This window comes from Toxorhynchites rutilus, chromosome 1, assembly GCF_029784135.1.
Source record: "Toxorhynchites rutilus septentrionalis strain SRP chromosome 1, ASM2978413v1, whole genome shotgun sequence".
Lineage (NCBI taxonomy): Eukaryota > Metazoa > Arthropoda > Insecta > Diptera > Culicidae > Toxorhynchites > Toxorhynchites rutilus.
This window is the reverse complement of record NC_073744.1, coordinates 45,658,702-45,684,779: the sequence shown is the minus strand read 5'-3', so window position 1 is coordinate 45,684,779 and position 26,078 is coordinate 45,658,702. Positions and strand designations below refer to the sequence as shown.

At 39.2% G+C, this 26,078-nt stretch overlaps 4 protein-coding genes across 4 annotated transcripts; 1 reads left to right on the top strand and 3 right to left on the bottom strand.

The window, feature by feature from the left end:
• The first annotated feature begins 5,934 nt into the window (after positions 1-5,934).
• Positions 5,935-7,278, top strand: LOC129762113 (uncharacterized). The gene is made up of 3 exons (XM_055760098.1): positions 5,935-6,183; positions 6,292-6,806; positions 6,862-7,278. Exons 1-3 carry the CDS (start codon positions 6,061-6,063, stop codon positions 6,989-6,991), a joined length of 768 nt encoding a protein of 255 aa, XP_055616073.1. The 5' UTR covers positions 5,935-6,060; the 3' UTR covers positions 6,992-7,278.
• Positions 7,109-8,069, bottom strand: LOC129762114 (ATP synthase subunit C lysine N-methyltransferase). Its single transcript, XM_055760099.1, has 3 exons — positions 7,918-8,069; positions 7,491-7,864; positions 7,109-7,436 (listed from the first exon to the last, which is right to left on the bottom strand). Exons 1-3 carry the CDS (start codon positions 8,024-8,026, stop codon positions 7,290-7,292), a joined length of 630 nt encoding a protein of 209 aa, XP_055616074.1. The 5' UTR covers positions 8,027-8,069; the 3' UTR covers positions 7,109-7,289.
• Positions 8,070-18,584: 10,515 nt separating this feature from the next.
• Positions 18,585-20,654, bottom strand: LOC129780544 (uncharacterized). Its single transcript, XM_055788918.1, is given in 2 exon segments — positions 18,585-20,352; positions 20,404-20,654. Coding segments are annotated over 2 exon segments (2,019 nt in total).
• Positions 20,655-22,895: 2,241 nt separating this feature from the next.
• LOC129762112 (uncharacterized) lies at positions 22,896-24,460 on the bottom strand. The gene is made up of 2 exons (XM_055760097.1): positions 24,242-24,460; positions 22,896-24,184 (listed from the first exon to the last, which is right to left on the bottom strand). Exons 1-2 carry the CDS (start codon positions 24,398-24,400, stop codon positions 22,922-22,924), a joined length of 1,422 nt encoding a protein of 473 aa, XP_055616072.1. The 5' UTR covers positions 24,401-24,460; the 3' UTR covers positions 22,896-22,921.
• Positions 24,461-26,078: the final 1,618 nt, after the last annotated feature.

Below are 26,078 nucleotides of genomic sequence, written 5' to 3'. Positions count from 1 at the left end.
TACAATCAATAACCGGTAATTTCGGTAATTTTTATTTTTACACCATAAATAATATTTGCTTTGAAATATTGCTCGAGAATCAAATAAGATCCAAGAAACACAACTGGCAGTGTTGCGCCGATTCTTCTTCTTGAATGGCGTTAACGTTCCCTGTGGAACTTTTCTGTCGTCTCAACGTATGCAGTCATTTATTAATACTTAGTTGAGATTTCTTGAGCCAAATAACACGCCTTGAATGTATTCCGAGGGGCAAGCTTTAGAATACGCGTGACCACAGCGCAAGTCGAAGGAAATTTCTTTGACGAAAAATCCCCCGGCCAGAACGTGAATCGAACCCGAACACCCGGCATGATAATATGAGACGCTAACCACTCGGCCACGGGTGCGCCGATCTTACGACCTCCGAACTTCAGTTCAAAAATCGCTGCTAGATCTGAAAACGAAACACAAGATTAGCTTCAGCGATGAAGAACTGACAGCGATGAAGGAATTGGTTAATGCCCTCGAACCAGTTGTGGTCGCTGTTGAACTGCTATTGCGGAAGAAATACACCCTTTATGAAGTTGAAGTCAGATTGCAATTTATGTTAGAACAGCTATCGGAGCAACCATCAGAAATTTCGAAGCAGCTGCTTGAAACCCTGATTGGAAGAAATGGCAGATTGCAGAAAAACGTTTCGTATATGCAGATATGTATAATCATTCTGCTCGTGGTCGTGACATAATTGATGATGACTTTGGCGTCTTCTATCAAACGTCACGGACTACATTGATCGAGCAGGCATTTGAAATTGTTTCTGACTCGATCAAATTTGACGATGATTATATTGATTCAGTAGTTGGACAATATGAGGAAAAAAAATCCACTGGACGATGCGAAACCTGCAGAATAGTTAAGCATCAAGGAGCATCAAACATGTACGACGATTGCAATCAAGGGTATCAACGTCCAGCCCAAACTCAACGTCTATGAACGGATTGATGAAAACCCTCGGACAAGAGTTTTCGTACAGAGGACATCAGTATTCGATACTTTTCTACTCAACATAATTGGGCTCTGAACGGGCGTTCCCTCTTCTGGAAACTTTGTTAATGAGAACCGATCTAGATTAGAAGAAGAAAAAAATAACATTCCCTGTGTCCTTAAGTATTACCTCAAACAGCAAAATGTTTTTTTTTTTTGAAAATAATTATTATAAATAAAAGCCGTTTCTTCGAGAATTTTTATTTTTTTTTCTTTATTATAGGGGCTTTCAACACATTTCGGCTGGTTCGTCACGTTTACTTTCATTTTTTGGAAGAATGTCGGGAGTGAATTGAATCGAACTCGTGATCTCTGCGGGAGAGGTATGGATGTTGCCACTACGCTAGATCGCCTCTTCAAGAAAATTGTTTTTTTAAGTATGTTTTTACCGGTAATTTACCGGTTTTACCGGTAATGAAATTGTAGTTACCGAATAACCGGTTATTGAAATTTTGGCACGGTTATGCAATCCCTATTGCACAGTGCGCATCATAAAAACTAAACATCAGAACAGATATGTTGGAGCAGTGAGCATTCGCATAGTGCTGTGTAGTGGCTGAGGTGGAAACAGAAAAAAGTGCAAGTATCATACCCATTGTTGTTTGCCATTAACTTGTAACATGTAGCATGTTGAATAGATGGAATGCCACCTTAAGATCCAAGGTGGATGACAGCGACCAGCAACAAACAAAACTGAACGCTGCTGAATCGAACATACCATGGTCATGAGAGTAGCGAGCGCATACAAAACCATGTCTATGGAAGCCGTATGTATCATAGCCAGAATTATTTCTATTGACATTGTACTGGCTAATGAAAACGTGTGCTACAAAAAGAGCAAAACATCTGGACAAAATATCAGAGATATGAAGTGAATCGATGAGAAAATGACAGCAAGAGTGGAATAATACTCAAAAAGGTAGACGGGCCCATATACTAATCCCAGATATCGCCAACTGGGTCAACAGAGGCCATGGAGAAGTAAACTTCCACCTGACGCAATTTCTGTCAGAAGCCGGTTGCTTTCGAGAATACCTCCACAGATTTGGATATGCTAGTTCACCTCATTGCCTACAGTGCACACACATAGTGGAAACACCCGACCACTTAGTGTTCGAATGTCCTCGATTCAACGAAGAACGCTGTGAAATGGTCGCATTTGGTGAAGATATCAACAGGAGAAATGTGCAGAGACGAGAGCACGTGGAACGGCGTAACAAGGTCGATATCAATAATAATGTTAGAGCTTCAACGTGAGTGGATAGATGACCACTGGGCCAGTGAACTAAGTGCATGAGCATAGCCCCCTGAAGTAATACCGATCGGTGGATCCGGGGGGAATGTCATGGCGCGAAAGGAGGTGGGTTTAGTGAGTAAAAGTCTCACACTACCCAGTCAACATGGCGACTGGGTGTTTTTTTTTCCCAAAAAAGGTTAGGTTCTCAAATGGGGATCAATACAAGGGTAGCAGCCTGTTCATTCGATCACACAGTTTCGCGACACAAACCCTTAGTCGCGCCCCAGGATCCCGAAATTGCAGCAATTCCGCAGACTGACAAATGCAGTTAAGCTCATGAACGAACACGTTCTTCCGCTGCACTTGGTTGATGCGAAGAGAAGATCGCAGCATGGGAGCAGAAGGCAGTACATGGTGTCCACTCCCATCTACTGGAACGGTCACACGTCGACAAGGCCGTATATTGGCCGAAAATCGACCTTTTGGGAGAGACAATGAAGGTACAAAATAAAAAAAAATAACGAATTAAAAGAACCGACCATGTACATTTTGTTTGTTTTGATTTTTGGCCACCCAGGCCCAGGTCCCAAAAATCGATTTTCGGCCAAATTTTTTCTTGATAACACCAGATCTCGACGTTTTATGCCTTTTTAAGTAATTTGGAATCGAAAACAAAATTTCGATTTTTTTAATTTCCTTGGAAGATTTTCGAGGATCAAAAGATCAAAACTTTGAGAGCTTTGAGGCACCCCTAAATCATGTCCGATTGAGCTGAAATTTGGCACAGGTCATTGTTTTGGGCCAATAAATATAATGTACATGGTCGGTTCTTAAAATTCAATAATTATTTTTTTTTCATACCTTCATTGTCTCTCATGCTAAGTAAGTCCCAAAAGGTCGATTTACGGCCAAAAATTTTATTTCGAGATGACACCAGATCTCACCGTTTCATGCATTTTTGAGTCATTTGGCATCGAAAAAAAAAACTTCGATTTTGGGAGATTTTCGAGGATCAAAAAATCAAAACTTTGAGCGCTTTGAGGCACCCCTAAATCATGTCCGATTGAGCTGAAACTTGGCACACATCATTTTCTTGGGCAAATGAACAAAATGTACATGGTCGGTTTTTGAAATTTGACATGACCATTTTCGCTGCTACCCTAATGGACATATAGTGGGGGGACATGGACAGGTTTGTAATATACGAAACGTAGAAGTTTATCGCTCGTGAGAGCCAAGGTCTGAACTCATCACAAATGTCCCTTAAGGTGAAGGTGGAAGCTAGCCATTGTAATAGTATAGGTAAACCCATGGGTAAAAATGGGGTAATAGTGTTTGTGAGAGAAGAGCAAAGCACACGTTAATAGATCAATTCACTTATCAGACTGTGTGGCGCTTCATTGACACGAGTCTTTGAATACATTTGAAAAAAAAAATAACAATTCAATACTAAAGTAAAATGTATGAACTATATGTTCCGATGAACAATTGCAAATATAAAGATATATAGAAGATGCATTTGCATATGAAGTAAAATTTTGATTATACGCGAGCGTCACATGAGCAAATTTATAACACATGCGAATTGGGGCTCTTTTGCTATTAACAAGTTCTTCTGCATAGTAACTCGATGTTGACAATTCCTTAATATTTTCCTTCGTTTTTTTTTTATCATCGCTTATTTTTCGTCGGCCTATTTCCGGCACTTTAGTGCCAATCACCGACATCAGGGAGGCGACTCCACCTGTTCCTACCTATCAGACTCAACAACTCATGAGCCGGGCCAACTTCTTTTACTTCCGCTCCGAAGGAAGACGTAACCAGAGATTTTTCGCCTCAGAAAATCCCAACGACGCCAGCTGGGATTGAACCCAGGCCGATCGGATTGTGAGGCTGTTACGCTAACCATACAACCACTGTCGCCGTCATTTTTTTTCCTTCGTTGATCGTATTGTTTTCACATGTTAACGTTGGAGAGTCTTAACGTTTCTCTTCGTTGGCCGAGGCATTTTGATTGAATGTAATACTTTTCCGTTTACTGTTTTAAAGGATAGGCAGCCGTGACAGTGTTCCGAGCTTTGCAATACAATTTTCTTGCCCAATGTTAAAGTTGCTAAAACATACATTATAGACACATTAAACGTAAAAATACTAATTGTATTGATATCAACACAATTTTATTCTATTGATTTTCATGACATGAAACGCTATGACTCAGGAATAACATTTTATTGAGTGGTTTTTATAGCTGTTTCGATGGTGTTGTCTGGCATCAGTGTCAAAAAAAAAAATAACGATGCTTCCACCAATACAAACAAAACCATTTTCGAAGATTGAAAAATGAAAATTTAACTTTCAGAGCACTTGCTCGAGTTTTCCAACTTTTTTCACTATACAGTGCGACAGCAGATGAAAATTTAATATCTTGTGAGTAATCGATTAGGGTTTGGTTGATATTACTTGATGGGAAGTGTGCGAAAACGATCATTTTCTTCAAACTGTTTCGCAAAATTATTGATTTTCGGGCGAGGGGTGAGGGAGGGAGATGAAAGAAATGAGCGCCATTGTGGCAGCCATTTGTGGCTAGCTTCCACCTTCACCTTAAATGATGAAAAAATTGAATTAATCCATCTAGAAGTGATATTGTGCTTTTCAGCAGCGAATATAATTAACAAACAAAAATTTCAAATTCAAAAGTTTTCAAAAAATCGTTTCAACACGATTGGAAAAAAAATCATAGATAATCTTCGGAATTTTTAAGTTTTCCTTTTACGCGTCACGTATCCCCCGCGTAAAAAGCCATTCCAGTGTGCTAACTTTCGGACATTTTTGGAAGCTCATGCTGTGTATAATAACGATGAAATCGATAGTTAGTTGATATCATTGATTATGTAGGGGATTCCGTTCAGCCAATACGAGAAAGATGTGCAGTAAAAAAGTTAATTACAATAATAAGTGATAGTCGCTAGGGGCGAGGTCTGGGGTGTAAGGAGGATGCTCGAACACAGTCCACTTGAATTTTTTCAATTACTCTTGAGTTTCGCGAGCAGTATGGGGCCGCGCATTATCGTGGATGAGGAACATTCCTTTCGTCAATAAACCTGGCATTTTGTTCTTGATCGCAATAGTACGTTGATGAAACAGGCGCTCGGCGGTCAACGATTCGATAACAATGAAGAAATTCGTGACGCAGTTACATCGTATTTCAAAAAGTTGGACGCTACGCACTTCGCGCTCGGAATAGAAAAACTCGTACCACGCTATGAAAAGTGCCTCGAACGTTGCGGCGATTATGTAGAAAAATAGAAAATAAAACGTAGATTACGAAAATCACCTTGTTTTTTGTCCTAACCTCATTTTTCCGTGATTTCTGAGGCACTGGAATTTTTTTTTTTTTTGAACGACCCTCGTAAAATGATGATTTTCTAATCTTTTCAGCGTAGAAAGTATACTTGAAACCGAAAAATTTGAAGAAAAATTCTAATTTTTCTAAAAAATTCAAACGAATTTCAAACCCAAAAAACCAAACATGATCGTTTTACTCGCTGCGCCATCTGGTTGTAAATCTAACGTAAATTCGTCAATCGCAATAATTTACAAATTAGCAGCTACTCTTTTCTGAGGTCTATGGTATGGGCATGACTTTGAGAGCCGCTGTAAACAGAATAGTTGTTTTTTTTCGCTGCACATAAAATCCGACAATGTCTGTTCAGCCCGTTTAGAAACACAATTGTTTTGCTCTCGTTTGCTTGAGTTCACCAGAATGTGTTTTCGTTGATGAGAAATATTTTAAACAAAAAATGAAACCGTTCGTGGTAATTCGTAGAATGGAAAAACAGGACAACGTGCAATGCCAGAATGTAGTTAAGGATTTTATTATGGCCGGTGCGTGGGATGCCTTCGTCTCATGTTTGTTTCGTGAGGTATGGTGATAGCAAATTGATGGTATCAGTCATCAAAATTCATTGGAATTAAGTTTCAATAAGTTGGATCATCGTTGATAACTGTGACACTATTACTTTTTCTTCCAGATCACCCTTCAGCTGATCGTAATTGTGTGGGCCATTATGTTCATTTTCTTTGGCATACCTTTGCTCATGTGCTGCCTGGCAATACCTGTGGTAATTGGCTTAATATTATTCACCACATATGGAAGTTATTTTAACAAGGCCAACGAATTAGCGATCAGGGGAGGAAACAACCTCTGCTGGGTTGCAGAGATTTACGAATCCAACGTTTTCAACGATTCAACTAAAAGTCTTCAAATAGATCAGTTTTATGAAGATTCTCCGGGTGCAGACAAGAACGAAATAAGGAAAATGAAACGGAAAATTGTCGGTACCATTAGCTATAAAAACCATCTGATTGTCGATAATTCCGCTTGGATTTATCGTCTGGCCGTTTGCCCTAAATATCCATTTAGAGAGATTGCAGAGCAATTGATCGTTCGAGTTTTAGCAAATGCAAGCGATAATCAATTATCGACAGTTGAGACAGTTACGTCTGAGTGCGATGATGGTATACGGGAGGTATACTTAAAATTGGGGTAAGTAGCAAAAATATACATTTCACGTGCACTTTTTGATAGTTGTTTCTTCTAGATTTACGCTGCGACTAGTGTATCATAAACAAATTATCGGTAATACATTAAAAATAATGAAATGTCAAATAGGAATTGATCCTTCTATGTGGAATCAAAGTAAGGACCAGATTAACCTTGAACTACAATGAATCATTGAACATTCTTGTTTTTATCTTATATATACATTATGCTATTTACAAGCATAACGTTTTTTAATCTCAATTGGATAAATATAGCTCACCGACTGATATTTCAAATTGCAGAAATGTATAAGTATAAGGGTATTTGTATTTCCGTCTTCAAAATTGAAAACAGCAAGTTTTAATATATAATTGTTGCTAGCCTAGGTTCATTTGTTTTTCGATACCAGTCCTAGCAATTGAAAAGTTATGGGACCAATGTATTCCGATTTGTTTGAGCATATAATATATCAGAGTGACTGTTGTTTTATTTTGATATCCGATAAGTCCACACTGTATTTATTCCATCTTCGATCATTTTATCTGGATGCATTGTAGGAAAAGGGAAGCGACAGGCAATGATCGTCGTATCGTTTTGAGCTTCTGCTTTCAACTTTCGTTCCAAGTCTGCCATCTTAAAACAATGCTATCGATTAACTGAACTAAAAATCTACACCTTTTGTCTTACCATTTGTTCCACACCGAAAATCACAATATTGTTGTACTGTGAGATATCGAAACGCCACAGATCTTTTCTGTAGAACTTGGTTCGTCCATAGACACCACCTCGAAGGGCAGCTAGTTTCGAGTAGTACACAAGCCACGGGTTCAACTCAACTCCATGCGCCTCGATTCTTTGTGCTTTAGCAACCGCGATCACGATTCGTCCATCACCTGATCCAATATCCAACAGCCTGTTGGTGGTATTAGCGGAACTTTTGACTGACCTGAGCACATTCTCGATTTGCTTCGTGGTTGCCGGCACATATGGGAGGCAGTGTTTACGCAATGCTGGTGATACGAATGGATAGCAAACAATGGATAGTCCAACCGCTACACTACCTGTAATTGCATACAATATATAGAAACTGGCACGATGGCATAACGATATTCACCAGTGAGAGCCACAAGTATTTTCCCTGCTAATTTATTCGTTGAGGATGAATTCGATACATTTTTGTGTAATTGCTCCGTTCCCAAATTATCTAACTCGTTTATTGACATTTTGATGGATAACGGGAGCGCATGATATTTCCGCTAGGTTCCGCCACTGTAACCCAACGACACATATCGAGGTGGAGCAGAAGGCGAAGTGTATCTGGATTAGTAGGGCTGTCGTAATTTTTTTGCATTCAATGTGTTGTTGTGTTAAATTATCGAGGCTTTAAACTCTCAGAGTTCATTCGCCTCTAACAATGTGAATGTGAATGTAACGATTATCTCTAAGGTCTCGACGAGTGCATGGTTCAAGGGATTGAATGTAGGTCGTGATTTCCTTTGCGTGATATCTCGGCCTCTGTTCAATCCAGGGGTTAGACATCAATTGAATATAGGCTACCCAAAATCAAAATCAATATGGCGTCATTTGTTTATCAACATATCATTTACGAGGATTGAAATCGAAAAATGCGCTGCTTTATTCTAACTGCATGAGCGATTTTCATATTTCGGTTTCACATGGAGGTGTTCACATTTAACATGGAGTTTAAAGTTAGCCACTATTCGACTATATAACCGGACCGAGTTGTAAACAACAGTAATTGATAGAACCAAAATGTCAGTGCACCGCAGCGATATTGGGTACACTGGCAATATGAGGGATTTGACGTTTAAGTCGTACCCCTGGTTCAATCACTACAATCTAAACGCGCATCTTTATAGCATTGGGCTCGCAGCAAGCAATCTATTAGCGAATTCGTTTTTGTTCAGTTTCAATCCCAGTGCCGCACTAACTGCTGTCAAAACGTTTTTTTATTCACTCAGTTTCGCACTCAGTGTCGCACTATTTCGCCCCGAAAGCTGTTAGTTTCGCACTGAGATGTTTCACGGGTTGGCACTCGGGTTCACCAATACAACTATACTGAACTGTCAAGTTCCGAATATTGTTTTGGAAAATCAAAAATAAAGACTATGAAAATGGAAAACCTGCTGCTTTTGCTTTTGTATTATTGGAATCGTAATCTAATTCGGATTCTGATTTTGAAAAGTAGAGTAGACGGCATTAAGCTACGTGTGCTTTCATTGGGAGGTGAAAATAATGATGGATATTCAGGTGGAATAAATTTCAAAATCAAAATTATGAACGAAAATTTACTTTAACGTATCGAATATTTATTTTATGTGATTAAATAAAAGTTTTTTTTTCGATATCGCAGAATATTGAACGAAAACTGTGTCTAATGATGGTTTTATATTATAATAGTAATTATTTGAGGAACAAACAGGAAATGCATCGACAAATGGTTAAGTGAGTGCCAGAACTACATGTGTTAGGTAATCAAACAATATTAAGTAAAAATTTTCATTCAAACTTTTATATGTTTACACTGCACTTGGCCCTTCTGATCTGATGGAGAACAATTTACCTCCCAAGCACTAATATCACCACCAGACGTCGACACTGTACATTTGCCGTCGTAAATATAAACAAATCAGACTATATAACGCACACCAACAAACCACCGCATTCGTGAAACTGAAAACGTTTTTTTTATTACAGAGTCAGTTTGGCACTGACTCAGTTTTAAAAACGAATTCGCTATATGTGATTGTGGCGATGGCTACTGTTGAATACAACGTGAAGCAACCAGCCGGGTGCTATGATTGGTGCTAGGATCGTTAGCAAAATTTCAAGCAGAACTGTCAGTGGGATACCCAATTCATGTGAAAACAAAGGGAAAATGTCAGTGGGATACTCGATATGTTGGCTCCTGTCAGTTCAATAGGGGTTTTCTAAAGACGTCACCCAGGTGGAAGCAACACTTCGGCCAGCCCCCCGATATGATAGGTTTGGCGGCATGGGCCCAAATTATTTGATCACTAACACCTAGAAAAAGAAAATAGAAACAAACAAACGAAAAAAAAAGAAAGTAAAGGGGGAAAGGGAGGATAATAAGTATATAGGGAAGTATTGAAATTATTATAGCCGAGGAATTCAAAGGAAATAGATGGAAAACCAATTCTAAAAGCAAAGTTTTACCAAAATGTGGATTTGTAGAGAACGTTGTAAATAGTAGTGGAATTTAATGAAGTTGTAAAAGTTGATGGGTCTGAGCCTAGGGGCACGGACGGGATCTTGACATAGGACTGTGATTGTTTGTAGTAATTGCATTTGAATTGAGTATTTCATTGTACAAAATCTGTATTTTTTCTCTTTTGATACATCAAATGGATGCCCTGGAAAAACCGTTTCCTGTAAGTACTTGTGTCCTTTAAACGGGTTAGATGACATAACGTGGTAGAAGTCGGTACCGCTTTCTGTTCAAAAATGTACACAAAAATACCATTAAATCCATTACTACCCTCTTCTTCTGTTTATTCAATCATGCAGAAGAAGACAAAGAGTCATCATGTATCATTTTTCAACAGAAGTCTAAATAGTTAAGACCTACATAAATATAAGCCTGACTCAAATCAATATATGACTACAAGAATATATTATAGATAAAAAAATTGTATTATCTCCTACGTTACCACGTTGTCCGGAACATTGTTTGTAAACAATAGCCCTGTCAGATCGCGACTACTCAAGCTATCATAATCTGATTTACGTGAGTATACCCTTTCGATCTTCTAAATCAGCAGCCATTCAAATTCATTTATTGCATTTTTACATAACCAAACAACATACTCGATATTATGAGATACTGAACCACAATTACCCAAATTGTTAGTAGTGAGACCAACACGATAAAAACATGAATTGAGCACAAATTGATTGGACGACATACAATATAATATAAAATTATTGCCTATTATCGGTATATGGAGAATAATCCATTTTACGCACCAACTCACATTATGAGCTAACGCCCGAATTTAGCCAAAAAGATTGCTCGTTGAGTCGGAGAGGAAGCGAGTGGATAGTGCAATTAAATGAAAACATACCCAATTAAATCGTCAAATTGTTAACTTTTTTTTACCATATTCACTGTTCATGTTTGAAGCAAAAAAAATTGGATAAATTTCCTGTCTAATGATATATAACACAACATATGTCGCAATAACCATTTTGAGTAATATGCGTTTGAAAACTCTTAATAAATCGTTACATTTTTCGTAAAGTGACCCCCCTATATAGAAATCAAAGACATAGTCCTACGTCAGGAATAGGAATATAGAAGTAATAACGGGTTATCAATACGCAAATTATGGTACTTTCGTATTAGCGTCACCGGAGCCGAAATACAATAGATAGCATTTTTATTATTCGCACTGGCATTCAAATATTATTTGTATTGTTGTTGCCTTGTTGTATGCAGTGTTTTGTCATTTTTCAGTGCTATGAAAATGCGTATTTATGATTTGGGGTATTTAAGTATAAACGCCACCGGAGCGCAAACGCCATCGGAGCGCAATAAACGCCACCGAAGCATCACCTCGGCGGCTTAGGGCCGCTTCTGTTCCTTATAAAATTGCTATCTATTGTATTTCGGCTCCGGTGACGCTAATACGAAAGTACCCAAATTATTATATTGATTGCAAAAGAAGGAAACATCAACAACGGATTAAAATTCCAAGTGCGAATATCGGGGATGTATCGCAACCCAGGAGGAACTAAACCAGGTGCAAGGGCCCGTATTCCGAATAAACAGCTGCCACGACATCGAGCATGTTGTCTGGTCGTGTATCCGGTTCCATGTTGCCCGCTCTCGGTTTTCCAGAGCATTGAGGGCCCAAGGCAGACAATCGGATATCGTCCGTCCGTCTTTTGCTTCATCTATACCTGTTCCTCAGAAACGCCGATGTCAACGTTTAATGATGTTCCCTTCGTTGTATTCCTGTATCATATCCCTCCTATCCGATCGATAAACTTTTACTTAGTCGCGGTAATACACAAACATACTCTTTGCAGATACAAACGACACGGGTCGAAGGTCATGCAGCCTACTGATCATTCACCATGAGCTGAGGATTGTACCGCTCATAACAACTCTACACGAGCTGATGATTGAGCCGGCTAGTGACCATTCTATCCTGGATTACTCGAGTCGAGAAGACGCATCACGCTAGATATGGGTTACAGACTAGGGGGCGTTGCTGATTAATGGTCAGCTGCATCCCAATAGGAAGTATCCCGTGTTGGGCACATGTACAGTGCATTGGAGACTACAACATCCCGATTATGACAATAAACTGTAATACTAACCTCGAGTCAACCGCGAGTAATCGGGTACAAATTACTAATATAGTTAAAAAGAAAAAATTCTCAAAACATTGTTCTCCCGGCCCTGTCAGGCTAACGCTTATGAGCCTTAACAAAAATATATATTTTGGAAAAAAAAAGACGGTTGGGTAATGTCGGGGACATAACCGGAGTGACGTAGGACTATACAAAGGGGACAGCTTTTGTTAAATATCTATTTTAAATATATTGTTTTATTTTCTTCTCCTACGTGAATACCTACCTATCTACCTTAAAAATGGATTAGTTTACTGTTTACTCTTCATGAATATGTTGATGGTTCTGAAAAGAACCTTTGGTGTTGTGTTTTTGTTATCACTCGATATTCCCATCTTGTTCGGTTAAACCTTCCTGTTTAGCTATTGCGTTTGCCACTCGCCACAGCTTTCACAGTTGGAAAATTTCTTCCCATCCAGCTTGTGACATGTTGTTCAGTAAATTACATTTGATGCGACGTGCCGGAGAAACACTTTACCACTCACTGAAACTAATTGTTGCCTTGATGAGCGCCGAACCGAAGCTGCTCTGTTCTTGATGCGGGTTTTCTGATTGTCGTGAGCAGCCTTGCAAGCCAACTCGAGCACTCCGACGGCCGAAACTCTATAATCGCTGTTAGATATACTGGTGCTCCGGCACCAATCCGTTCGGCCTAGTTCCCCTTGCGGAGCAATCAGTGAATGCGACCAACAGGGAACTGGAGACCTGCACGGTTCGAGTGAGACTTTGCCTTTCCCTTAACTTGTCCTCCTTTGTTACGTCCACGATGCCGATGCCGTACAACCACACGGGTTTACGGTTTGAAAGAAAATAAGATATTTTTTTGGGGTCCGCGTGTTTTATACTCTAGCGGTACACACTCACAGGATAGAGACAAATCGGCAGACTCAGCCAGAGGGGCGAGTCCAACGAGACGAACGAATGTGCGTTAAAAGGAAGCGATGGCAAAAAAAATACATTCATTACGATTTGTTCGCTCGTTGGATTCACATGCAGGCTAAAAAGGGTCCTTTTCAGGATCACAAAATTATCTTCAATCTAAAGAGTTTATTGTTTTGTTATCACTCGATATCCCCATCTTGTTCGGCTAAACCTTGCTGTTTAGCTATTGCATTTGCCACTCGCAACAGCTTTCACAGTTGGAAAATTTCTTCCCATCCAGTTTGTGACATATTTTACAGTAAATTACATTCAATGGCACGTCGCATTACCACCACTCAGTGTCGGATTGGAGGTAATTTTAACCTGTAATTGAACATTTGCGATGACAGTGGTACAGTGTCGACTTTCAATGTGGGGTCATAATTTGGATCTCTATGTTTACAAAAATGTCCAACTAAATATGTCGCATTACTGGTCCGTCCAATTAGCTAAATGTCGAGATAAGTGTAAATTACTGTACTTTCAATCTAGAAGCAATTTAAGAATTGGTGAAAATCAATAAGCTCAGAACAACTGCCAAATTCACATACTCATCATATCCTGGCAAACAAATTATGAAAAAATCAATTTGTGTTTTATTATTATTTTGGATATTGTTTTAGAAAGCATTGAACTGTATTTCCTAAACTCTTTTTTGGAAGGTTTAATGGCCCTGAAAAGCGCCTTGTTTTATGGAATGGTTCCAATTTAGAAAACTTAGTACTCGTGGTTTTTAAAAAAACCATTTCGAACGCCCTCGATGCCGCCTTGTTCTGGATTTGCCACCAAAGCAGTGTGTATAAAGAACAAACTTTTTTCTTCTGCTACCTGATGCCGTTTTGTGATTGCGTTTGCCACTCACCACTCGCTGCAACTGCCTGTTGTCTTGATGTCCACCGAACCGAATGTGTTCTGTTCCGAATGCGGGTTTTCTTATCGTCGCGAGCAGCTTTACCAGCTAACTCGATCACTTCGGCGGCCGAAACTATATAACGCCGGCTAGGTGTACTGGTGCACTAGTACTAACGCGCTCGGCCTAGCTACCCTTGCGGGGAACTCCAGATAAACACGGTTCGAGCGGGATTTGGCCTTTCCCTTCACTTTTCCTCCTTTACCATGTCCAGACATGGCTGCTTGGGTTGGTTTGTTGATGTGTTGTGATGCGAACCGATGTGGTGTACGGTTTGAATGAGAATGATCGTTACGGCAGCGGAGCGGGGATTTTTAAGCTGACTGGCTCAAGATTTTTAAGCTGACTGGCTCGAGAATTACGCATGTGTGAGACTGCGACCAATGTTTCGTTCATTTTTTTCTTTTTCCTTTCCAATCGTGGTTCATTCTATTTCGCTGCTGCTCTGGTTGCCCGTTTTGGTCGGTTCGATTTGAGGAGCACAAAATGGACCAATCAAAAATGGGCACATAGTGCATTTTGACAATGCTTGATATTTCACAATTATTCAATTATTTATCTCAAGAAAAATGAAATGTTATTCGTTATGATAGATGCGTAGATATATTTCCTACCAATTGATGCAAAAACATTTGCGATCTATTGAGAAATGCTCGAGTGTATTCGTATGTATGTACGCTTATATTCCAAATCTTGCATTTTTTCCTACTTGTTCAGTGCCTAGATTTCCATTTCACCCCCTATATCTTCCGGTTAGACGTAGTCCTACGTCAAAAATGACCGAAAATTACATGTAGCGTTGTTAGTCCATTCAATATTTGCGCTAGCGAAGTTGATCTTTGATCGAAAGTGGAAATGGATTTTCAGGCAAAACAACGCGTTCCTATATCTTCTATCTATCTACCTATATAAATAAAAGGGAAGGCCAAATGTGTTGCTAATCGCAAAATCCGATGAAGGTCCCTTTTGAGCCATGTTCATTTTGTTGTATTTGTTGTATTCTGCCCATAGAACAATGTTATGATGAGAAAATGTTTAGAAATTTGTTCTAAAGAATTCATATCAATACAATAATTTTGGGCGGGACGAAGTTCACCGGGTCAGCTAGTACATATATAGACAGCCATTCCATGCCAAACCGATATAGTGGTTCTCATATTTTCGTTAAAAGTGGTAATTTTGTTCTTTATCGCAAAACATTTGACCCGTTTTCTTAATTTTTTTGTTCGAGTGCCCATTTTCATTTCAGGGTAGTCTGAAAAATAATTTTTATCCACTTTTTTCCAAACAGGGTTTTTCGGTTCAGTGGTTCAAAAGTTAATATTTTTTCAAACAAAGTCATTTTTGGAAAAAAGTCGAAAAACCACTATATCGATTTGGCATGGAATGGCTGTATATACGAGTGAGGTTCGATAAGTACTTAACCTCATCGCCCGGTGGTGTCAGTATCGCAAGAGATTACATATCGTGTAGTACATTCTCGTAAATGGCTTCTGTCGAAATTCCAGCCGAATCGGACTTGTAGTTTTGTTTTGACCGTGTTCCGCCGACGCCACGGTCAAATTGGTCGAATTGCACTACGAACTGCTGTCCCATCCACCGTATTTTCCAGATCTGGCCCCGAGCGACTTTTTTTTCCAAACATGAAAGAGTCACTCGCCGGGCAGAAATTTGAATCGAATGAGGAGTTAATCGCCGCCACGGAGGCCTACTTTGCAGACCTCGAGAAACGTATTTTTCAGATGGATTAAAGAAGCTGGAGCATCGCTGGGTCAAGTGTATCGAGCTAAATGAAGACTATGTTGAGAAATAAATCACCACTTTTCCTATTTTTTTTGTAGGCTAAGTACTTATCGGACTGCCCTCGTACTTGTGTGCATGCTTCTACACCCAAACTAGCGTTGGCAGAAAACATTTCATCTTTGGCAGAAATGATGCCATTCCGTGGTTTAAAATGGTTTGTATGTATGCGAGCAGACATCTCTTTCTGTTTTCTTTTCTCATTTCATTTGGGATTGTGCCAAAAAAAGTCCATACGACGTCAATGGGGATCGAACCAAGGTCGGCTGGAATGCGAAGCTATTTTACACGACCACGCTATCCACGTGGCTAATGATGCTTCAGCAGTTGTTCTGCAAATACGTGATAATATTGCACCTGATTATATAATGAAGTTGGAAAGTGTTTTCTAAGTGCAAAAAAGGAGCGCATGAATGAGAACAATAACTATCTTGGTCTGGGCCATGTGTGTGGCAAGGTATGCGGAAAACTTATTTGTCTTTTGTTTCGCTCGCTCGTATTAATCTTATATTGCTGTACCATGTATATTATACAAATGCTTACCAGTATTTGTGAGTCATGACATTTTCTGTTATGTTATGTCATAAATCGGGATGACAAAACATGAGCTAAAAATCAATTTTGGGTGTAGTTATCGTTAGAATGTATTTTGTATAAATCATCGGCCATTGCAGTGCAGACTGAAAATAAATTGGCGTTCAAGAGGTTAAGAAATGTGGAATAACGGTGCCGGTGGATCAACTATATGATCAAATGTGTGTCAAATGCGAAAAAGACCGTCGGAATAGCGTTCGCGTTAAATACTCAGTGCAATGTGTGCATTGATATATATTGCGACATATGATCACTTAATGTATTGTTCTCGCAAAGGCAAGAAAGAATCGTTGCTTCTCGAAATGATTCTACAAAACCACGCAAACCATTAAACCTTTTCAGGGTCTCCGGAATTTTTTACTAAAGAGTTATTTATGAAATTTCGACGTATTCGCAAATAACATCCGAAATTATAAACCAACAAATTAAAAAAAATGCGATACAACCCCTCGAATTTTTTTTTTTGGCGATAATGCAAACTAATCACGGCCTAACTTTTTCTACACCACTGTGCGTCACTATACACAACCGCCACACACCCCTAGTTTGGTTTTGGTTCGTGCAGAACGCTTCCCAGCAAACATTAAATCGCATAACAAGCGTATATATAACATCATATGCCCTAAAATTTGGTTGGCATATTATGCGCCTAACTGACATATGCATGCAAAAGTGGAGGCCATATACATACATGGCAAATGCCTACCGAATTTGATTGGATGAATATGCAACTTTGACCGGCTATAATAGCGATTATGTTGAAATTGAATTGCGATCTAATATGAATATATTCATGAATTGTCAAAGCACCAAATACGACTTTTGCCATACTCATATACGATTTATTACAGACATAGAAAAAAAACAAATGGCGCAAAATATTTTCGTGAAATTTTATTATAGCCTCACGAATCGCCATTTTTATATATGAGTATTTATGCTTGTAGAAATAATAATTGTTTGATTGACTTGTGTTGGGAGTGGAATATGAATGTTTAAAATGGCAAAGATTGATGTTTGGTGAAAACTGCTCCGATGTGGGTTCTAACTCCGGTCGTCTGGATTATCATCCACCAGCTATCTCGCGCGGCTATCTGAAATTTAATTCAACAGCGGTTAAATCTTTCGAGTGCATCAGAATTTCATTGACATTTCAATATGATGTAATATGTTCTTTATTAGGATCTAATATGATTAACTGTTTCATGATTTTCTTCAGCATGCAACACGATTTACTACAGTACTAAATCGATTTAAATTATACGCTTATACGACACACAAACTGCATCAGCGTAATCTACGCATATGATGCGGATTAAATATATTTTGCGACAATGTACATCATAAAATTGATGTTTATTATACCGAATTGCGACTTAATTTTATAATGGTATATAAAATCGAGTTTTTACATTTTATGCGATTTCAAATATACTTTTGATTGATATTATATGCGATTATGGCACGTGCAAAATTATACGATTTAATGTTTGCTGGGTTATTCCTTCTTTGTGAAAGGACTTCGTAGAAACTACAATTCCACAGAATCGTCGCGGATTTACATTTCTCTGGTAGTTGAGAACACGCCTAGTCTCTCTCGCTTGGCTCATGCAATTCCCGACTCGATCCCACCGGAACCTTTACGACCCGCCAAATCTGGGTTAGTTTTCATCGCCTTTTAGTCCTGCCAACCGCAGTGATTATTATGATTTTCATAATCTGTCATATTATTTTCTTAGGTTTCAAACTTGTCATAGTTTATTCTAATTCGTATTGTAATATAGCGCTTTTCATTAAACTTACCTTTAAGTTTTGAGGTTTATTTCAATAAAAGTGAACAAAGAATATTTTGTGCAATTGCGAACTAAATTTTATGAGTTCAAAAATGATTGAGTGAATATAGTCCCAGTTCAGCTTCAAAGTTTATCAACTAGGGCATAGCTATCTGCTATCCGAATATGACTAGAATAATCAAAAATAAATTTTATGATTTAGTTCAAACGAGGAAAACGAAATGCGTTCATTTATATCATCTGAGAGATGATTGATAACCCATTATAACCGTTGATGTATCTGAAGTATATTTTATTTCATCCACGAATAAAACAACATACAATTTTCACAACAATTTTAAACGACTAAACTTAAACAGAAATCTATTGAGGTAATGATCTTATGTTAGCACATATTTTGTTCCTGTTACTTAATTCGAACAATGTTCGCTTTATCCGAAGTTGTAGTTTATAAATCACTAGTTCTCCAAAAAATACCAACGAAGCCAGCACAATCAATCCCAAGTAACCGAAAAACACATTTCTCCAGGCACCCAGATCGAATCGCTTCGATCCGGTGTCCATTGCCAAATGCTGATCATCTCTAATAGCCGCTATCATGAGTATTGTACTTCTAAATTTAGTTCTCGACAACTGATAAGCTACAATTCCACTCTCAACGCACCTAGTAGTGATCTCGTTGAACTGTTCCAGAAAAGGTGAGACTTTGGGCAGTGCCATAGCAGTATAGAACTCGAATACCTGCTCGTTGATTATGTGAAGAAAACTCTGCATTCGCTCAGCATCGTAATAACGGGCCCTAACCACTTCCGAACGAAGGTCATGAATCAATACAGCAGATGTCCGTTTTTTCAACATATCCTCAATCAGCTCAGCACCAGTGATATCTTTGTCTGCGACCATCGCCTCATGATAGAGTTGCTTGTACAGCCCTTCCATGGGTATATAGATATGCTAAGAGGGTTGAATAAAGTATTTATATGCGACGGGTATTTTAAGTTCTAATTCGGAATTTACTAACTCATCCAAATTTTGTAAATTGTCGAGATAGTCGTTGTTAGTATTGAGTCGTTTTATTGTGACCGCTTGCCAGAGGGAGGAGGCCACTACGGAATAGACCATTATTCCACAAAGTATTACACGAGCATGGATAAGTTTTGGCAGCTTTGAAGTAAGAGCCAGCGTCATTGCTAATGTATAGATAACATTTGCTCCGTAGGATTCGTTATATTCGTTTCTTGAATTTAGTGCAATAATTTTGAGCACCAGAGGAAACATCACTGCAATGGTAGTGTTTATTGTATAAAACCACCAAGTGAATGCATTGAAAAATACACTGTTTTTACTGCGCGATTGATAGTAGTTCTCAGGTACGATGAAAATTAGCTTTGACGTCGTAAGCTGGTAGAGATATTGTACATTTCTACTATTGTATTGATATATGATCCTAGAATTAGCTGCTAGATCTACTTTATTACGTTCAATTAGATCTAATGATCCTCCCAAAGAATCGTCTGGATAGACGAATCCCGTCGACAACTGGCTGGGCAAAATAACGAAGTTTGTGGTGAAGTTCATCTTCTGTTTCATTATCTCAACTATCTCGCCGTCTAAATACGTGAATCGTCTAATTTGGCCATTGCTACCGTAGACAGGCTCCGACATCAATTCAATATCTCCAATCGCAATTTTCAATGGATATTGATTGAGATCCCTCGCGCGATCAACCACAAATTGTTTCATCGGTTGACTATACCTCTCAACATCTTCTAATGACCGTAGCAACTGACAGTGCAAATTCCGTGCATCAATAACCTCAGGTTCGTTCAGGTATGGATTGAATAAGCAGGATTGTACCGTTGCATCTTCAATCCGATGCAGTATCAATAAGTTTGGAATATTGAAACGAGTCCATGCAAGGTGGAATATTTCAATGATCTGCTTCTGAGTAAATTTTCGACCCACCAGAACCAACTTTGCTAACGGATTATGAACGGCAATGTTGGCGAGAAGTGACAGCTTAAAGGTTTCAAACGTTCCGTAGCTAACAAACCCTTCGACTTGGGAGAATGGATTGATGTCACGACCGATGGTTCCATCATGACGATACTGTTGTATCTGTTGAATGAACCTTAACAATCATAGATTAACAAGAGAGTACAGTATATACGTTAACACTTACCTGTCAAGAGTGTAGATTTTGACAGGTTTCTTTTGCATGTCCACTATGCACATCAACGAAACTCGTATTCCGCCTTGATTATCATTCGTCTCTATCGCTGTTAGAAAACGCTGATCTTCCAAATACCACTTTATAGTTTCCCCTAGAATTCGGTTAGTTCCGATTGTGCAATAATCAGTCGGTAAAACTATTGAACTTTCCGTAACTCGTCCAAGTGTGATAATGATAAAAATTGCTGCCAGCAACGACATCTCGTCTGCCGTGATACAATGGCAGGGCATGCACCTTCCAATGCTTTATATTGTTCAAAAATATAAAAGCAAAAGTAATTTCGTTTGCTCAGGAATTAACGGACAATGAGGTACTTAATGGTTCTGCTGAATTATTAACATATTTTTCTCAGACAGTAGATGGGGACAACGATGTCAATGTAATTTCATTTTTTGTTTCTGTATATTGTATGTTGAAAGAATGAAATGACGCTTTAAATGAAAGTTTAAGGGAACATTACAATGCGTCAGTCGTACGTTTACACAGGATTTTATTTTGTATGTTTTCGAACGGTTTTATTTAGCTTGCCGTGTAACATGTTTGTAATGTGTTTGTCTGTAGCACCCCACATTAATTCCACATTGATCGAAATTTGACCCCCTTCTTGTTGACCGATTGATCTAAAATTTGGAACACACCTTTATCTCTGCAGTCACTATAAAACTGCGTATTTCATTATCCTAAAAATCCAAGATGGCGGCCGCTACAAAATGGCGGACTACATATTTTTCCAAATCCCCATTAATATGAGTATCAAATGAAAGAGCTCGACTAGTAGAACACAGTTATTTATGAAAAATGCAAATCCAAGATGGTGGCCACTACAAAATGACGGACAACATATTCTCTCAAAACCCCATCAATATGAGTAGCAAATGAAGGGGATTGACCAGTAGAACACATTTATTTATGAAAAAATGCAAATTTAAAATGGCCACCACCACAAAACGGCGATAAATTTTTTTTCAAGGCCCAGTTATTATGGGTATCAAATGTGAGGGCTTGAATAGTAGATCACATAACTTGAAAACTCCAAACCCAAGATGGCCTCAAGGACCTTGGACCTAGAGGACCTTGAGAGGAGGATGAGGAAAGCATTCAAAGAGGCCGGAATGCACCATCCTCAATCGGCACTGGAGAGAGTTTCACTACCACGTAAAGAAGGGGGACTTGGAATCGTCGACATTTCTGCACTGTGTGTTGCCCAGGTATGACAACTGCGCGAGTACTTCGCAGAACGCGCCAACCAAAACGCGCTATACCGGGCTGTCTGCGCCGCTGACAGAGGATACAGCGCTCTGCACTTGGCGCAAGCGGAGTACCAACTAAACTGCAATCTGCAGACAGTGGAGGAGAAGATTGCAGCTTGGAAGCAGAAGGCAGTGCATGGTGCCCACCCCCATCAACTGGACCGGCCACACGTCGACAAGGCCGCATCTATTCTGTGGCTAACGCGTGGTGAACTCTCTTCAGTAGTAGAAGCCGACATGATAGCCATCCAGGACAGGATAATGCTGACGAGAAACTGCAGGCGGTACGTCTGGCATCAAGACGTTGATGACATTTGCCGAATATGTCATCAACCAGGTGAAAACATAGAGCACATTATGGGAGGCTGGTCCTTTTTGGCCAACGCAGCCTACACCGAGCGCCACAACAACGTGGCCCGTATTGTTCACCGACAACTGGCGCTGCAATGTGCTCTACTGGAAAACAACGTACCAAACTACCGGTATCTGCCTGCACCTGTCCTGGAAAATGACCGTTTCAAGCTGTACTGGGATCGCACTGTTCTGACCGACCACCACAACCGCCCAGATATAATGGTTTACGACAAGAGCGACCGCAAAGTCAACATCATCGATGTCGCTATTCCACTGAGCCAGAATCTGGAGGAGACCCACGGTCGCAAAATCTGCAAGTACCGACCATTGGCCGTGGAGCTCATGGAACTGTGGGGGCTAAGGGAGGTCCCAAGAATTGTTCCAGTCGTTCTCTCTGGAACTGGAATTATCCCGAAGACACTTCTGGAAGCGCTAAAGGTGTTGAACATCGAGAAGGAATTGGCCGGCATCCAAAAGTCGGTAGTCCTTAGCACCTGCGCGATTCCCTTTGGCATTCGGAAGCCCGGGGGCAGGTGAAAATTCTGGCTAGGTTCGCCTAGTTAAGAAGTGAGATAAGTCTGCCCAAAAAAACAATAAATAATCATTTCAATATGAACTCTGGTTACCTTGTTGTTAAGTACAAGGTGTCTATTAAATTCATTCTCAAGTACTAAACATGGATAATATTTGATTGTTTTATATAGATTTATTGATTATTGATCAGAACGACATTACATGTTGAGATAGTTCTGATTGACAACACTTTCTGGACAAATCGCGTAAACTTTTCTGGGGCTCTATAAGTTCTGCATTCATTTATAATTACACTACCACCAATGTGTCAAACATAACTTAACTTGACGTTACATGTTTTTCTTTGGATTTATTTTTTTGAACATCTGTTGAGTGAGAATCTCGAAAACGAATGTAATGCAAGCCAGAGAGAACATTACAATCGATGAAATAAAAAATGGTTCGAGAGTGCTCCATCCTACCATTGCAACACGTTCGTCACCTATGTTGAACTTGCCCATACGGAGACGTCTCAAGTAAACTAAGTTCGCACTAAATAGGGTGTAACTCATACGGAAACTAACAATTCCACTTTCCACACACCGCATTGTAATTTGGTTCAGGGGTTCTATGAATCGAGAAGTGGCAGGTAGGTACATTGCAACGTAGAATTCGTAGGTTGATTCGGGAATCACGTAAAGCAGGTCTACACCGCTTTTCGGATCATAATACCCGGGCAGCATGCGACGAATTATTCGTTCGGGTAGAAGGACTGCAACTGAGCGATTCTTTATTATCATCGACATCAGCTCGTCCGGTTGTTTCTCCACGTACGTGATTCTGTCATTTAAATTGTATTTCTTGAACGCACTTTCACTGAAATTGAAATAATTCACCATCGACGCATCGAGAAGCAGCTTCAGTGGAGTTTCCATCAGATCATCTATTGTTTCAATTTCGCGAGAATACTTCGCGCTACTGACTTCTTCGATCATCCTTCCCTGGAACACGCTGTAAACGATTAATTGGAACCAAATTAGACTCATCCAATAGACTCGCTGTGATGATATGTCCAAAATTTTGATGGATCTATTAGTCATTGCAGCAAATGTTAAAGTGAGGGCACCAACCCAAGAAATTTTCGCTGTTTGCTGCGAAGGTAACCATTTCGAATGATAATGCTCCATTAATTTATAGCCTACGGGGAACCAAAATATAACACTCAAATAGAATGGCACGAATTCCTGTGGTAATACGGCGACGTTGATTTCGCGTTTGGGATTACGATAGTAGTTCTTAGGAACAACAAACTTGAAACGAACGAAAGTCAAGGGGAACAAAAATTCTACGTTGCTAGCTCCGTCTATATCACTTATTACTCTGGAATTCGCCAAATCCGCCCGTCCATGTTCGATTTCGCCAAGTGTCCCCACTAGGGTTCCGTTCGGAAGCAGATAGCCGTAATCGTTAGAATTGTTTAAATAAACCGGAGTGAAGTTCAACATTTTGGCCATGATTTGTAGCATTTCATCGTCCATAAATCGAGCTTGTGCAGTTACATCCTTACCATTACCAACAATTTCTTTTTTGTTCGGATCATTAAACATGGCGACCTGATGATAGGATTATAGATTTGAGATGTGTATCGATGATTGTGTGGATAATATTACCTTGAAATATCCATTCACTTGTTTATCATTTTCCGGGTTATTGTCGGCCAGTCGATCTATTTTGTCAATCTCATCAATGCTAACGCAATCCATTCGATAATCACGATCAAAAGAACAGAGTTGGGAACCATTTATTTGATCAAATATAAGTGTTATCATATTTGCAACATATCTCGTCGCAGAGCGAATACTGCCTATGCTTCTGTTGAAAGTGGCAAACGTGACTATCATCCCAATCTGTTTGAAATCACGATGCTCGATGTAATCGACGTTGTCAGAAGCGCTGTTTTTACGGACAGCTATTAACAACACTCCGTCAATGTTCAGGTGCCATTCTTTTTTATCTACATATCAAATTGAATGAAAAGAAAAATTTAAGTAACACTGAGCTGTGGATTCTTAACAACTCACAGGTTTCTGTTGAATCGAATATTTTATAGCTTAACGATTGATTCCAAAAAGAAGAATGCATCATTATGCAAGGGAACCAATCCACAAACATAGGGAAGACTGCAACTTCTGTTACATTCTGTAATAAAAAAAACATGAAAACATCTTCGGTGGGGTACAATTATCCGAGTTTGAAAAATTTGTATTCATCGTGTATAAAAAATTCAATTGAATTCAATTTACCTCGAAATATTTGCTAATGATCATCGTAACGGAACTGGGGAATCCAGTGCACAGATCAGCAACTGGTGTTAAACGTGTCCCGATTGAGTGCTGCAGGGACAATACCACAAGAAGAGTAAACAAAATTGTTGACATTGCGGACTGATTCGTTGAGTTTATGCTGTCAACGGAATTTATACCATTTCTTCAATTAACATACGTCTATTTTCAATGGAATCATTCTGCTATTCATATTTTCATCAAACCATTGATTGGCCGCGGCTCACACAAGCTGCTTTTATTTTTCTAATTGGATGTGATTTTTTTCTGTGGCGGAATATTATTGATCTTCTTGAACACCATCTGTTACATGATGGTTCATTTATATTTCGGTATTGTGTAGGCGTTCTGAAGGGGTGAAAATTCCTTCTTCGTTATGTCTAAACCAAAGGTGAACATCGAGCGGAAAAAATGTGAACAATAGGTAACAGGTTTATTAATGCAGGAAATCACTGGCGTAAATCAGCGGGCCTGTCAACCTCCTTTTCACAGAAATTTGATTAGCTGTTTAGTACAATTACGTGGTGCTATTTAGAAGGGACAATTTTATCGGACAAACATTGTAACTTCAGTCTACTTTTTGTGCGATCATAAATATGATGCTGATTGACATGATTATCTATCTATCTAGGGGAAGTGGGGGCATAGTGGTCACCCTAAGGAATATGCCCATTTCCAGCGCAAACGGTTTTTACTATAAAACTCAGGCTAAGTCCCAAAAAGTCGATTTTCGGCCAAATTTTTTTTTCGTGATAATAACCAGATCTCGACATCTTATGCATTTTTAGGTCGTTTGACTTCGAAAAAAAAAATCGATTTTCTAAATTTCCTTGACTCCCCCCTTGGAAGATTTTCGAGGATGACAAAATCAAAACTTTAAGTACTTTGAGGCACCCCTAAATCATATGGAAAATGGAAGCTTCAATTTGATTGATAGAAATAATCCAGTTTAATAAAAAAAAAAATCAGGATGACATTAATAATAATACATTAACAATTACTAACTTTTAAGTTTTTCACTTCCAAAATGTTATTAAAATCCATTAATTTAGATGTTCCACTACTATATCCTGTATCAAATTTTCTCATCTTTCAAATGAAAGCAACAGAATCGTCTTCCGTAGCGTACTTTGTAATGTAGAGCCAGTTCGAGGCAACAGAGTCC

Coding starts and splice junctions, on each gene's coding strand:
- LOC129762113 (XM_055760098.1), top strand. CDS start 6,061: ATGAAACCGTTCGTGGTAATTCGTAGAATGGAAAAACAGGACAACGTG. Junction 6,184..6,291: donor TCTCATGTTTGTTTCGTGAG/GTATGGTGATAG, acceptor TTTTTCTTCCAG/ATCACCCTTCAGCTGATCGT. Junction 6,807..6,861: donor GAGGTATACTTAAAATTGGG/GTAAGTAGCAAA, acceptor TGTTTCTTCTAG/ATTTACGCTGCGACTAGTGT.
- LOC129762114 (XM_055760099.1), bottom strand. CDS start 8,026: ATGTCAATAAACGAGTTAGATAATTTGGGAACGGAGCAATTACACAAA. Junction 7,865..7,917: donor AATACTTGTGGCTCTCACTG/GTGAATATCGTT, acceptor ATGCAATTACAG/GTAGTGTAGCGGTTGGACTA. Junction 7,437..7,490: donor TTTTCGGTGTGGAACAAATG/GTAAGACAAAAG, acceptor CATTGTTTTAAG/ATGGCAGACTTGGAACGAAA.
- LOC129762112 (XM_055760097.1), bottom strand. CDS start 24,400: ATGATAACACTTATATTTGATCAAATAAATGGTTCCCAACTCTGTTCT. Junction 24,185..24,241: donor AAGTGAATGGATATTTCAAG/GTAATATTATCC, acceptor TCCTATCATCAG/GTCGCCATGTTTAATGATCC.